The sequence below is a fragment of the Poecilia mexicana genome, unplaced genomic scaffold (genome assembly GCF_051168715.1).
Source record: "Poecilia mexicana isolate PSO_F unplaced genomic scaffold, ASM5116871v1 scaffold_2, whole genome shotgun sequence".
In the NCBI taxonomy this organism is placed as follows: domain Eukaryota; kingdom Metazoa; phylum Chordata; class Actinopteri; order Cyprinodontiformes; family Poeciliidae; genus Poecilia; species Poecilia mexicana.
This window is the reverse complement of record NW_028263371.1, coordinates 5,571,081-5,582,793: the sequence shown is the minus strand read 5'-3', so window position 1 is coordinate 5,582,793 and position 11,713 is coordinate 5,571,081. Positions and strand designations below refer to the sequence as shown.

Genomic DNA, 11,713 nt, shown 5'->3' with positions numbered 1-11,713 from the left:
TTCAAGGAGAGAAACCAAAGTGAACAATATTTTAATGGTGGTCAGACAGATATTACATGTAAAACAATCACAGATCCATTCTGATTTGATGACAAATGCATTCAGCAGATGACAAAAAAAATGTAAAGTATAATTCCAGAGCATACTGTACCTCAAAACACTAGTATTGCTTTTGCAACATGCTACAACAGATTGACTCAATTCTTAAAAGCATTTACATTTTTTCTGGAATCAGAAAAAGCAGCACTTAGGTTATTAGTCGACATCAAAGTCAAGAGTCAGAATCTGAGTCGCTGTAGTCGGCAACTAGTGACGTGATTCCTCCAGAACTTTTACTTTCTTCTTTCTCCTTCCCACAGTCCACTGTATCAATCAGTCTTTGATCTGTTTCCTTTGCAATTTTGGCAACCAGCTCATTGGAATTAGTGTGATTTTTCTCTAGTCCTAGTGGAGATCCTATACTTTGAGATTTTTCTGTCTGCGTTGGCAGTTCCTCCTGCTGAGACGTTCCCTGGGTTCTGGTGGCACACTGTTCGGCTTTAGCTCCAGATCCGCTGGACCGTCTGCGAATTAACGGGCTCTGGGAGGAACCCAGGGCTTTGGCCACAGCTGCTTCTTTCCCCTGCAGGCTTAGCTTATGGAGCAGGCTGCCTGCAGCGCCCCCCGCTGGAGTGGAGGAGGTATTGAACCACGAACGAGAGGCGATCTCTTTCCGCTTGCTGTGCCGTTTGTCCTCATAAGCTTTAAAAAAAAATGAAAATGAAAAGTAACATTTTACTCATTAGATTACATCCAATTTTTATACACATGAAACAAAATGCTTTATATATAGTTATCAAACTGTATCAGAATTATACATTAAGTTTATTTCTTTGCTAATTTTACTGTTTTCTGTGAACGTTTGTAGGACATTTTGCATGGAATAATAAAAAAGTGCCTTCTAATACACTTGAATATCTAAATATTCAGTTAAAACCAAAAATGTACCAAAATTATTTCTATTTGCTAAATGGCACAATAATGTACAAAAAATATGTCAGATTTATTTATTAATGTCTTCAAAATCAGAAGCTCATATAGTGAATGATTACAGTTAGTTAAGAAATTATGAAAAGACCAGATGCTGACGTCATGGCTTTGGAAAATAGATGAATGTATCTTTTTATTTGGTGGATAATAAGTTCTAGTTCTGGATGTACAACATGTATGAGGATGTTTATAAGGTTGACATAAAATTGATTTAGGCAAGCAGGTAATTTAAGATTTAAACAGAAGATGTAAAAAATTATAAACATATCTGTGAATTATTTAAAGCGCGAGAGCATATCTCTGTATGTGGTACTTACAGTCGGGTGTTTGGTACGTTAGTAGTCCTGCCAGTTTTTTGTCCTCCTCTTTCTCAGGCAGCAGTGGTATGGATAAGTTTGCCCTCATCTTTACAGCGTTATCTTTCTCCTCCTGCTCGGCCAGAACTTTCTTCTCTACCTGAATCGTCAAATAAAGAAACAATTTTATTTTAAAATGGAACACATCTAAAAAAACAAAACAAAAAAAAAACACATCTGTAGTGGGAAATCAAATTTAGCTTTATAATAATTCCAGAGTTCATGTCCCAATTATTGATACAGGGGGGAAAAAAAGCAAAATTGCTATATGAAAGTTTGAAAGGCAACACTTAAAAAAATGACTTTACCAAAGTTTACCTTATGATTGCTTACCGAATGAATAAATCATTTGGTTAAATGTCATGACTTGAAGAAAAACAAAAACTTCAGTAATTAACTTTATCTTAAATGTCATATAGATTTACGACAGGAAAGAAATAACATTCTGATTTTTTTATGGGACAAAATTTATTTCTGGACACTAAATCAGCCAAACATTATGGAAATTTGAATCAGAAATTAATACTGGCTATAGGACTTATAGGTAAACAGATGTAGATCTACAATGCTTCTATATGTACAAGCAATCTTGAACATCTAATAAACTTTTTCATCTTTAACATTTTTTGTATTTAATTTAAGGAGAAAGTAAAAGAGCTATTGTCTTACTCTGAACTTCCTGCGGAGGGAGCTGTTGAGCTGAAAGTCGTCCTTCCAGCCTGCCTGATAGTCCTGGATTTCAGACAGAGACGGCAGAGCCTTTGTGAGCTTCTCTTTGTCTTTTCCGCCATGATCCAGTTTGTACATGGCGTCCGTCTCCAGCTTTTCCTTCTCTTCCCGTTCTGCTCCGAGAGGACATAAGAATGATCCAATCACAACGGGGCAAAACACGCACGCAAAGGCGACAGTGGAAGCAAAACTATTGGTGAAGACAAATCTTCTACCTGTGGTGAGGATCTGCTCGTTTTCAGCCATGTCCCAGCGCTCCTCTTTCCTGCGCGCTCCGCTCACGATCACGTAGTCGCAAGTTGCAGGATCCGTCTGCATCTCGATGTAGTTGACGCACAGATGACACTTCATCCTAAACCTACATGTGAGAACAGAAAGAAGTTTGTTTTTTTTTACTTAAAAACATACTTTTTGTCAAAATAAACTTTATAAATTATGCCTCGTGCTTTTTTTTTTACCTATAGATTGGCGTGGTGTAGTAGTTCCCCACTTTCTTCTTCTCGGCATTGTAACGCACGCCTTTGCAAAACACATCGTTTGGGTTATAAAAACAAAAAGACGCTTTGTTTGATTGAATGACTGTGCTTTAGTTTTTCCACTTCAGCTTACCCATGCCAATGTGATTCTTGCAGCCATCACACCAGATGTTGTAGGGCATTTCAAACCTTGACAGACAAAAACAGTCAGGTAAAAATCAAACAATCTGGCTGAATGTTATATTAAAACATCTTCTGATTTGTAAAAATCCTCATGTAGTGTAAATCTCCCTTAACTCATCATGGCTGGGTCAAGTGTACACTACTACAGCTGTTGGTAACTAATGATCTGACTGATTGTATTGGACTCTGTGGTATATTGCACATCTGGAACTTTCTAGTAATTACTTTTACTCCATTTTTACTTTAGGTGTTGCTTGGGCAAAATAATTTTCCTACGGGGCTCTATAAAGTAATTTCAATCTTGACCATACAAGTCCTGAAAATAAAAAAAATAAAAAAAAGATAGTACTGCCACATCAATTCCCTTCTTTTGGTGTTGCACTGACCTGATAATGAGGATGCCCTGGGACAGTTTTCTTGCCCTCTCCCGCAGGGCGTGAGTTTTGTGGTAGCCATTGAGGGAGCCATGCTAAAAGCAAAGAATGGCAAAAGAGGTAAGTGTAGAGCACTAAGACGTCTGGACAACAACTGGCAGGTCAGGCGTTCACCTTGGCTGGATCGAAATCCGGAGGGTAGTATTTGTTGGTTCCTTTTCTTTCACCCTGTCAGGGAACAAGCGGGTCAATAAAGGAGAGCAAATTTCATACTGAAACAGACAAAGATCTAAAAAACGAAAATAAAAAATGAAGAGGACAGGATCTTATCTTGTTATTTAAAGACTCAAAAATTTAGGAGATGGCAGATAAAATACAGACTTTTAACACATGGTGAACTTTATAGCGACATAGAAGAAAAGAACAATGTCAAGTTCAGCATTTTCATTAATATTAAATGTTTTATTGAAAGTGGGGTTTTTTTTTAGCAGAATTTGTTACATTAAGTGGATCAATACAGATGTAAGCGGATTATAAACAATTCATCTTACCATAGTGACAGCTGGAGATCAGCACTTTGCTCCTTTAAACATAAAATAGGTAAATTGCGTTATAGACAACAAAACGTCACACTCAGTCTATAAATAGGCTTTTAAATGAAGTTGAGGCTTTATTTGGCTTTTCAGCCTGTAACCGTGAAGGGTTTTCTAAGTCATGGTATTAACACCACAACCCGTTTCATATAAATCTAGATCCATATTAATGGTGTTATATTTTACAGATTTTTTTTTTTAACTCTATGCTTTTTTGCTAAAATATCTGCTTGTAATACCACCACTAAAGACTCTCAATCTGTAAAGCCTGGGCAGCCCTGACATGCGGGTTTACATGCACTCTCTAACACCAGACCTGCATAGCTTTCAGCGCAATCAGCTTTAAGGGTCGATTTTATCGTTAATATCTAAAAACCAGGTAAAAGTAAGCCAACGTTAGCAGCAGTTAGCTGCTTTTGTAACGTGCGTATTATTTGCATGCAAATATAATGGTCAGATAAACATAGAATAACTTAAGAGTATCACTAAGTAGGTTTTGATTTTTAAGTAAACTCATACTGAGAGTAATTGTACACCTGAGACATTAAAATATACTTACAAGTTGTGCTTTAGCAACACAGCTAAAAAAAACAACAAACGTCAGAGTCCTACGTAATTTCCGTGCCCCGTCGGAAGTTACGTCAAATTTAGCCGGAAATATCGCCGTCCGACAGTGGAACGTGTATCTAGCCCCGGCGTCTTCTATTACTTGAAAATGGAAACCAAAACAGAGCCGCACAAGCGCTTCTTCTGCTCTTTTCCGGACTGCTCGGCTGCTTACAACAGACAATGGAAACTGGACGCCCACTTGTGTAAACACACCGGACTTCGGCCACACTCGTGTCAACACGAGGGCTGCGGAAAGTCCTTCTGCACGCCTTACCACCAAGCCCGGCATGAACTCATCCACAGCGGGGAGAAGCCCTTCCGCTGCTCCGTGGAGGGCTGCGCGGAGGCTTTCACCACGACCACCAACCGGAGCAGACACGTGAGCCGCGCGCACGCTCACGAGCAGAAGAAATACGGCTGCACGGTCCAGGGCTGCGGCCAGGAGTTCAAGAAGAACAAGCAGCTGAGGGCCCATATGTGTGAGCAGCACACGCAGCTGCCACCCTACCAGTGCGCCCACGGGGGCTGCCAGATGCGATTCTCCAACCCCAGCAAGCTGAAGCGGCACGAGAAGGTCCACAGAGGTTACCCCTGCGCGGAGGAGGGCTGTCCGTTCACAGGGAAAACCTGGACGGACTTACTGAAGCACAGGAAGGAGCAGCACCGGGTTGTTCTGACGTGCGAACACTGCAGCAAGGTGTTCAGGGACTCCTGGTTCCTCCAGCAGCACCAGCGCGTCCACGCCGACACCCGGGTGGTCTACAAGTGCCCCAAGGAGGGCTGTGACCGCTCCTACACCACCATGTTCAACCTGCAGAGCCACGTCGGCTCCTTCCACGAGAACCTGCGCCCCTTCGTCTGCACTCATGACGGCTGCGGGAGGGCTTTCACCATGAAGCAAAGCCTCCAGCGTCACAGTGTGGTCCACGACCCGGAGGGCAGGAAGCTGAAGAAGAGCAGACCAAAGAGGTCTATCGCTTCCAGACTGAGCGGCTACGGAGAAGCGAAGAGGGTGGTGTGTGAAAAACAGCCTGACCCGCAGCGTGGGCTCTGCCCAGACAAAACAGAGCAGCCCGGTTCCGTTGTGTTGGTGTCCCTCTTGCAGGACACGTCTTTGTTGTGTGAGCCTACCGTGGACACTCATGGACTCACAAACGTACTGAACCCTCCTTTATCAGTGTAGGGTTCAGTGACAGTATTTATGTCAGCACTGTAAGAACAGAAGGCGCCTACCAGGAGAGTTTGGTTTAAGTTCATGCACTGTCATTGAGAGAAGATATGAAAGATTTGACACAGTTTAATATCTCATACGCTGCATGCTCTCTGTATCCACCTGGTGTTCAGAGGAAAATGAGGCTGGACCTTCTTCCGTCTGCTACTGTGGGATACAAATGTATTTCTACTGCCGTATCCTTTCTCTCTCTGAAAAGAATTAAAAGCAGTTGATTAAATTCTGGCTTGTATGTTTCTTTCTTCAGGTTCTTTATGTAAGCTTACCTTTTGGTAGTGAGAGCCACTTTTTTTTCCTTTTGTTTTGCATTCTCATAAATACATCAAATGTATATATTCTGATTATTCTAGCCAACAAGCTGATCTTGAAAATCAGCAAAAATGTGCAAGAATCTCCACTCTAGTGAAGAAACAAAACTTAAACGGTTTTGCTTTTACTCTTTATAATGAGACTTTATATATGTATATTTAAATACATAATGGTTGCAGAATATATTATAAACAATGTTTTTGCTGCCTTAGTAACTCTAATAACAGCTAAGGTGATGCAGTAAACGTTAGCCATTTCTAAAGGTATAAATCAGGCTTGCAGCAGGCATGATCTCCATTAGATGCTAATCTAAAAATGCTATGGAGCTGAAAAATTTATGTATTTCATTCTTTGTTGGGGAGTATTATACTGCATCTCTTCTGATTCTTATGATCATTTACTATTTAAGTGTTTTTAAACCAAATTCTTTTTCTGTTGACATTGAGCTGACTGGAGATTCTTACAGTGTGACAACCTTTAGTTGAAATGTTAATATAGTTACACAATGACTCAAAAAAGAATAGCGTATTGAACTGCATTTATCTAAAACCAAAAGGCAACTATTTTTGTTTTTGCCACCAGAGTAATGTAAAATATTTATACTAATATGTAATTGTATTTATAGAAATAAGAAAGAACAGGATAAACACCAGCTGAATTTGTAGTTTCAAGGTATATGGGGTTGTTTCTGGCATTCGGATCTTCACTCCATCCTGGAAGCAAAATGAGCTGCTAATAGCTAATTCACTAATCGAGCTATCTCTGTGAGACAGGATTGATTTACGGTAGCAGTCAGTCTTGCCACATATCTGAGTAGGCCTCTGACTGAAGACTGTTGCAGTGAGACAGTTTTTACATGACACATGCTAACAGCTCAATTTCCAGGCAGTGGAGACGATATTCCACCATAGTATGACCTGGATGATGACATCAGTTGTTGCCAAGAGCTGCTAATCCGTCTCCTTTGCTTTTGCCGCACTTCTATTTTTTAGCTATTCCTAGAATGAAAACCCACAATGACAGAAAAGCAACAAGAGATGTGGATAAATATAACTCCTCCAACTTTAGTGCAGTGAAACTCTCATCTAGAATATCGGAGATCATTACGCCAGCAGTAGACATCTACAGCCAACGTGACTCTACTCCGTGACCTCCATCTGGCGGCGCTCTCTTCAACCGGGGTGCGATCTTATCCCTGAACTATCACCCGATCCTATCCCTGAACTATCACCCGATCCACGGCAAAAGCTGGAGCACAAACCTGCACATTCCTCCTCTTGTGCCTTCGTGACAAACGGTGGAGCGTCTCGGCTCTGACCAGCTGATTTACAGCGTAAACAGGAGTCACTCCGTGCAAGTTTGAGATTCCAAGGCTAAGTCCTCCACGAATATTTCCACTTACTGGAAATACTGCTTCCCCACATTCCTGCCCCCTTTCGGCTCAGACGGCCCCTATATGGGCTGACTGTCCGACCAGCTCAAGTCAGGAATGTACAGCACACCCCTTTTAATTGGTGTTGTGTCATCCTCCATGCCAAATGCTGGCATACCTTTTCAACATGGCCGCTGTAGAGTAGGCGCATCAGATATAGACGTTTCTCACAAACACCAGTCACAAAGTAACCCCTTACAGTAAAACTGACAAACCAGTGGTAGTTTTTAGATATTGAGTGTTTCATACTTATTTTTGATTCTCTAACATATTTGGTTTGACATAACATGCTAAGTTTATTCTTTATTATTCATTATTATCATTTATATCCATTTTCTTTCAACTCTAAGCACAAAGATGGTAAGGTTTGGTTTTGATGAAGCAAATCACAAATTGACCACAATGGGTTTAAAAAAATACCCTGCAGTGCACATATTTATCTAAATACTTAGCATTAAATTACAGTTACACATACATTGAACATATGACAATGAATACAGTTTCATATAACATAAATTGTCAATGAGAAAAAAATATATAAATATTTTCTAAGTCTGTGAAGTAGAGAAATTAAGCAAAAACTGTTTATTAAAGCAGAGGATTTGTCTTAAGAAAGTGACACATCAGCAACATACATTCACATTTTTTACATGCTTAATATTCTTTTTGCATGTTTTCCATGTTATGAAGTTGGTGCTAAAATGGGTTAAACATCTGGGACAACTTGTGGGGGAGTTTCTGTGTGTATGTTAGCATTTAATGATACTGAATCAGTTAGAGCTTCAAAACATGAGATAAAATAATTAAATTATTTGAAAATGCTTGAACTCTACTTCGCCAGTCGATGCAAAGTATAAGAATATTCCCCTAAAACATCTGCAAATAAATCTGATTTTCATAACTTTCGTCTTTGACAACGCTGATGCCTTATGTAAATAAAAGTTGAGAGGTCAGTCTTTGTATGTATATGAATATATGTGAAAAGAGAACAAGATTTTTTTGTTGTTTTATTTATCCTTTGTTCTCATGCTACTGTAAGTGCATAACACCTCTAACGTATGCTGATGTGCCGACAGTATGCCGGTAATTGATAACCTGCAAAATGCTGTCAACTATTTCAGCCTTTTCTCTCTTTCTGACAGTTCCGGAAAGTCTTGCTACATTCTTCCCATTCCTCTTTTCTGACTATGCTGAATTCCAGACCAGTCCCTCAGACTATAATCCTGAGGGATTTCTTTATCTCCACTGTATTTCTCCTATCACCTCCTCTGGCTTCCCTTTGTCTTCTTATCTGTCACTCTGCCTTAATTCTTCTGTATCCCTGGGAATGTGAATATGTCTGGTCCTCTGCCACTTTGTCTTTATTTTCCATTTTTAGTGAAAGAAAAAGCAGCAACAATTGCTCACAACTGCACCGACTACATTTGTTTAATGTAAGTTTAATATACGTTTCCAGATCGCATATTAATTGATCAACTCTGAAGAGCTGAAACCAGAAGTGTACACCAAATAAAAAAACACCTACATCTTTTTTTTTTTTTACTGTCTGAAGTTTAAGCCAGGGCAGTGGTGCAGTTGGTAGAGCTGTTGCATTGCAGCAAGAAGGTTCTGGGTTCAAGCCCCAGTCTTTCTGCATGGAGTTTGCATGTTCTCCCTGTGCATGCATGGGTTTTCTCTGGGTACTCTGGTTTCCTCCTGCAGTCCAAAAACATGACTATCAGGTTAATTGGCCTCTCCAAATTTCCCCTAGGTGTGAGTGTGTGTATGCATGGTTGTTTGTCTGTGTTGCCCTGCAACAGACTGGTGACCTGTCCAGTGTGTACCCTGCCTCTCACCCAGAATGATAGCTGGAGATAGGCACCAGCACCCCTCCTGACCCCACCGCAGGACAAGGGTGTAAAGAAAATGGATGGAAGTTTAAGCCAAACTTCTCTCTTTTTTTTAGATCAGTTAGAATTACCAAAGTAATTTTGATTTGCTAAGTATTGTATGCCAATGGCATGGGAATGATAGAAAATGTTGTACTCAATAACCTGAGCTACAAGAATCACACTGATATTAAATAAAAGTAACTCAATAATAGAACCCTGAGGTATCCCCACATATGATCTCTTTTCGCTTTGATTTATTATTACAAACTATTCTAAGATAGTCCCACTCTGTCAAACATCATCCAAACTACTTTTAGTACCAGACAATTCAAACAGCTCCAGCTAGGTCTTATTATTCTACCACTGTGAATGTTGATCTGATTGGTGAAAATGGCTTCATGGAGGGCGTCCACTGTCTGGAACAGGCGTCCACTGTCTGGAACAGGTGTCCATTTTTGTAAACTTCTCTTGCCATCCAACTCCAAATGTTCTCAAATGGATTTAGATGAGGGGAACAAAAGAGTGATGTTATTTCTACGGAAGAAATCCTTTGTCAGACGGGCTTTGCCTAACAACACAACTTGAAGCCCCACTGTCTCATTGCAGGAAAAAGTCCCCTAGATCAGGGTGGCGCCTCCTCCACTCTGCCATGTAGTGGAAGTGTGATCTCCTTGTCATGCTGGTGACATTGTAAGACATCAAGACCATCAAGATTGCATTTGTTTATAAATCGTATAACTTTCTTCCATCTTTCAATGTCCCACGTTTGGACACTCTCGTTCAAACTCTGACTGGGCAATTTTGTGCCATTGAAGGACACGAGACCTTTTGAAGATGTTTTCTGTTCTTAAAATTCTTCTATCACAGATGGTTATGGGGCTGCAGCTGGCACCAGTGACAAGATTAATGTCTCATGAATTGATGGATTTTTGTGGACAACGTTTGACATTTTTGTTCCCTAACAATCAGAATCTTTTAGTTTAAAATGGCCGTCTCTTTGAACGACACTCAAAGAGAGAAAGCTTTTTTTGACTTTGCCATCGGAGCTCATCACCATATGGAAACATTACAGAAAATGACTCTAACTACAAATTTTTGCAAAGATCTGGGTTTTAAATGCTCTTTTGACCAGCTGATGAACAGCCTATTTCAGTTGGTTGCTTGCAATAACTTGCTCCACCCCCCCCCCCCAACTTCTACGTATTTATTGGTTAGCATTACACTCTACTGGCCTCAACAAAGATGGCGACCTACGGCCATCTGAAGCTCAGCAACTTTATTAGAAAACAATGCTGTTACTCCTGACTTTATTATTTTTCGTGAGGATGCTCAGACAGAATGTGTGTTTTCAGTTAGCGGCTCTCATGGACACAGGTGCTGACCGTCATGGACGAAGCGGCCGCTGAAGCTGGCTTCCGATTGCAGCTTCTTAAAAACAATGTGGCCGATGTTGAGACCATTTTTCACCTGGTCTTAGCAGCATTTTGATACGGAGTATAATGTTCCAAATATCAAAAGTTCACCTCCAAAACTCAGATCCAGTTCCTACTTTTGGATATATTGTCTACTTGAGCTAATGTGTGACTTTGGATGAGGTGAGAAGAAACTAAAGAGTAACTTTTATTGTAGAGTTTGAGTGATCTTCTACTTGTTTGCACACCTGTTCCATTTTCATCAACTCATTTATCATGTGCAAGCTCAAAACTATCATCCTGAAAAGAAGTACTAAAATTCCTCGCCGTAAATTTTGGTAGCTAGTTCTATTTTAGGATTTAGGGATAGTTTCTTAGTAAATCACATCAGCGGAGTTGTAATTGATGAGCCTGTTTAAAAGTCATAAATATGGTAAGAGCTTTATTGGACATGCTGCGTTTGTCTAAAAAATTCTAACAGAAGCCAGGAATTATGCGCTTAAAAATACAACATTGAATACAGTCCCTGCACTGTAATAAATTTTGTATTTTACCATTATTTTTTAAAATAAACTCGGTTTTATTTTTTGATTCTATCCATTCCACATTTTGCTGTTTGTGTGGGGTTGTGTCAATATGTGCATGGTTTTCACAGAAATGTGATGCTGTGACTAAATCGTCTTTATTTCAGGTTTCCTCCGTCTGAGGGACGTTGCTTCAAACGTCTTGTACTGCGTTCAGATCCGACTAAGCCAAGTTGCCTTTTTTTTTTCTTTCAGAGAAAGCAGCTCTTCTCCTGCTTTCCCCTCTAACAGGCCGTAGATGTGCAGTGTTGTTCTGAACATTTACTGAGGGAAGCAAGGCATGTTCAGCCTAACTGGAAACTCTTGTGTGTCTTGCAGCTACTCTGACCGTTAGGTGAAGTAACAGGGACATCGGCTCCTGATTTTGAATCATTTGGTTTGCCAAATAAGGAGCTGAGGTGTTTCCCCTGCGCCTTCGTTTTTCAGTCAGAGCTCCGATGTGCATTTTTCTTTCAATCTCTGAATTCCACTCGCTGCCCGTTTGGGCCCTGTAATCGTTGCATAATGCATATTCTACATGTCAGC

General features: G+C 40.3%; 2 protein-coding genes across 2 annotated transcripts; one reads left to right on the top strand and one right to left on the bottom strand.

The window, feature by feature from the left end:
- Positions 1-4,364, bottom strand: yju2b (YJU2 splicing factor homolog B). The gene is made up of 10 exons (XM_015011612.2): positions 4,300-4,364; positions 3,699-3,730; positions 3,322-3,375; positions 3,160-3,242; positions 2,724-2,779; positions 2,573-2,633; positions 2,330-2,472; positions 2,055-2,227; positions 1,347-1,485; positions 1-741 (listed from the first exon to the last, which is right to left on the bottom strand). The coding sequence occupies exons 2-10, from the start codon at positions 3,699-3,701 to the stop codon at positions 272-274; spliced, it is 1,182 nt and encodes a 393-aa protein (XP_014867098.2). The 5' UTR covers positions 3,702-3,730; positions 4,300-4,364; the 3' UTR covers positions 1-271.
- A 6-nt stretch (positions 4,365-4,370) lies between these two features.
- LOC106932754 (transcription factor IIIA-like) lies at positions 4,371-5,800 on the top strand. The gene has a single exon (XM_015011613.2). It carries the CDS (start codon positions 4,456-4,458, stop codon positions 5,530-5,532), a length of 1,077 nt encoding a protein of 358 aa, XP_014867099.1. The 5' UTR covers positions 4,371-4,455; the 3' UTR covers positions 5,533-5,800.
- The last annotated feature ends 5,913 nt before the right edge of the window (positions 5,801-11,713 follow it).

What these genes read in the sequence shown, in the direction of transcription:
- yju2b (XM_015011612.2), bottom strand. An exon ending in CAAGAATCACATTGGCATGG is followed by an intron (nt 2,634 to 2,723) that starts GTAAGCTGAAGT and finishes TGTTTTGCAAAG; the next exon opens with GCGTGCGTTACAATGCCGAG. An exon ending in TACACCACGCCAATCTATAG is followed by an intron (nt 2,473 to 2,572) that starts GTAAAAAAAAAA and finishes TCTCACATGTAG; the next exon opens with GTTTAGGATGAAGTGTCATC.
- LOC106932754 (XM_015011613.2), top strand. Translation starts at nt 4,456, where the DNA reads ATGGAAACCAAAACAGAGCCGCACAAGCGCTTCTTCTGCTCTTTTCCG.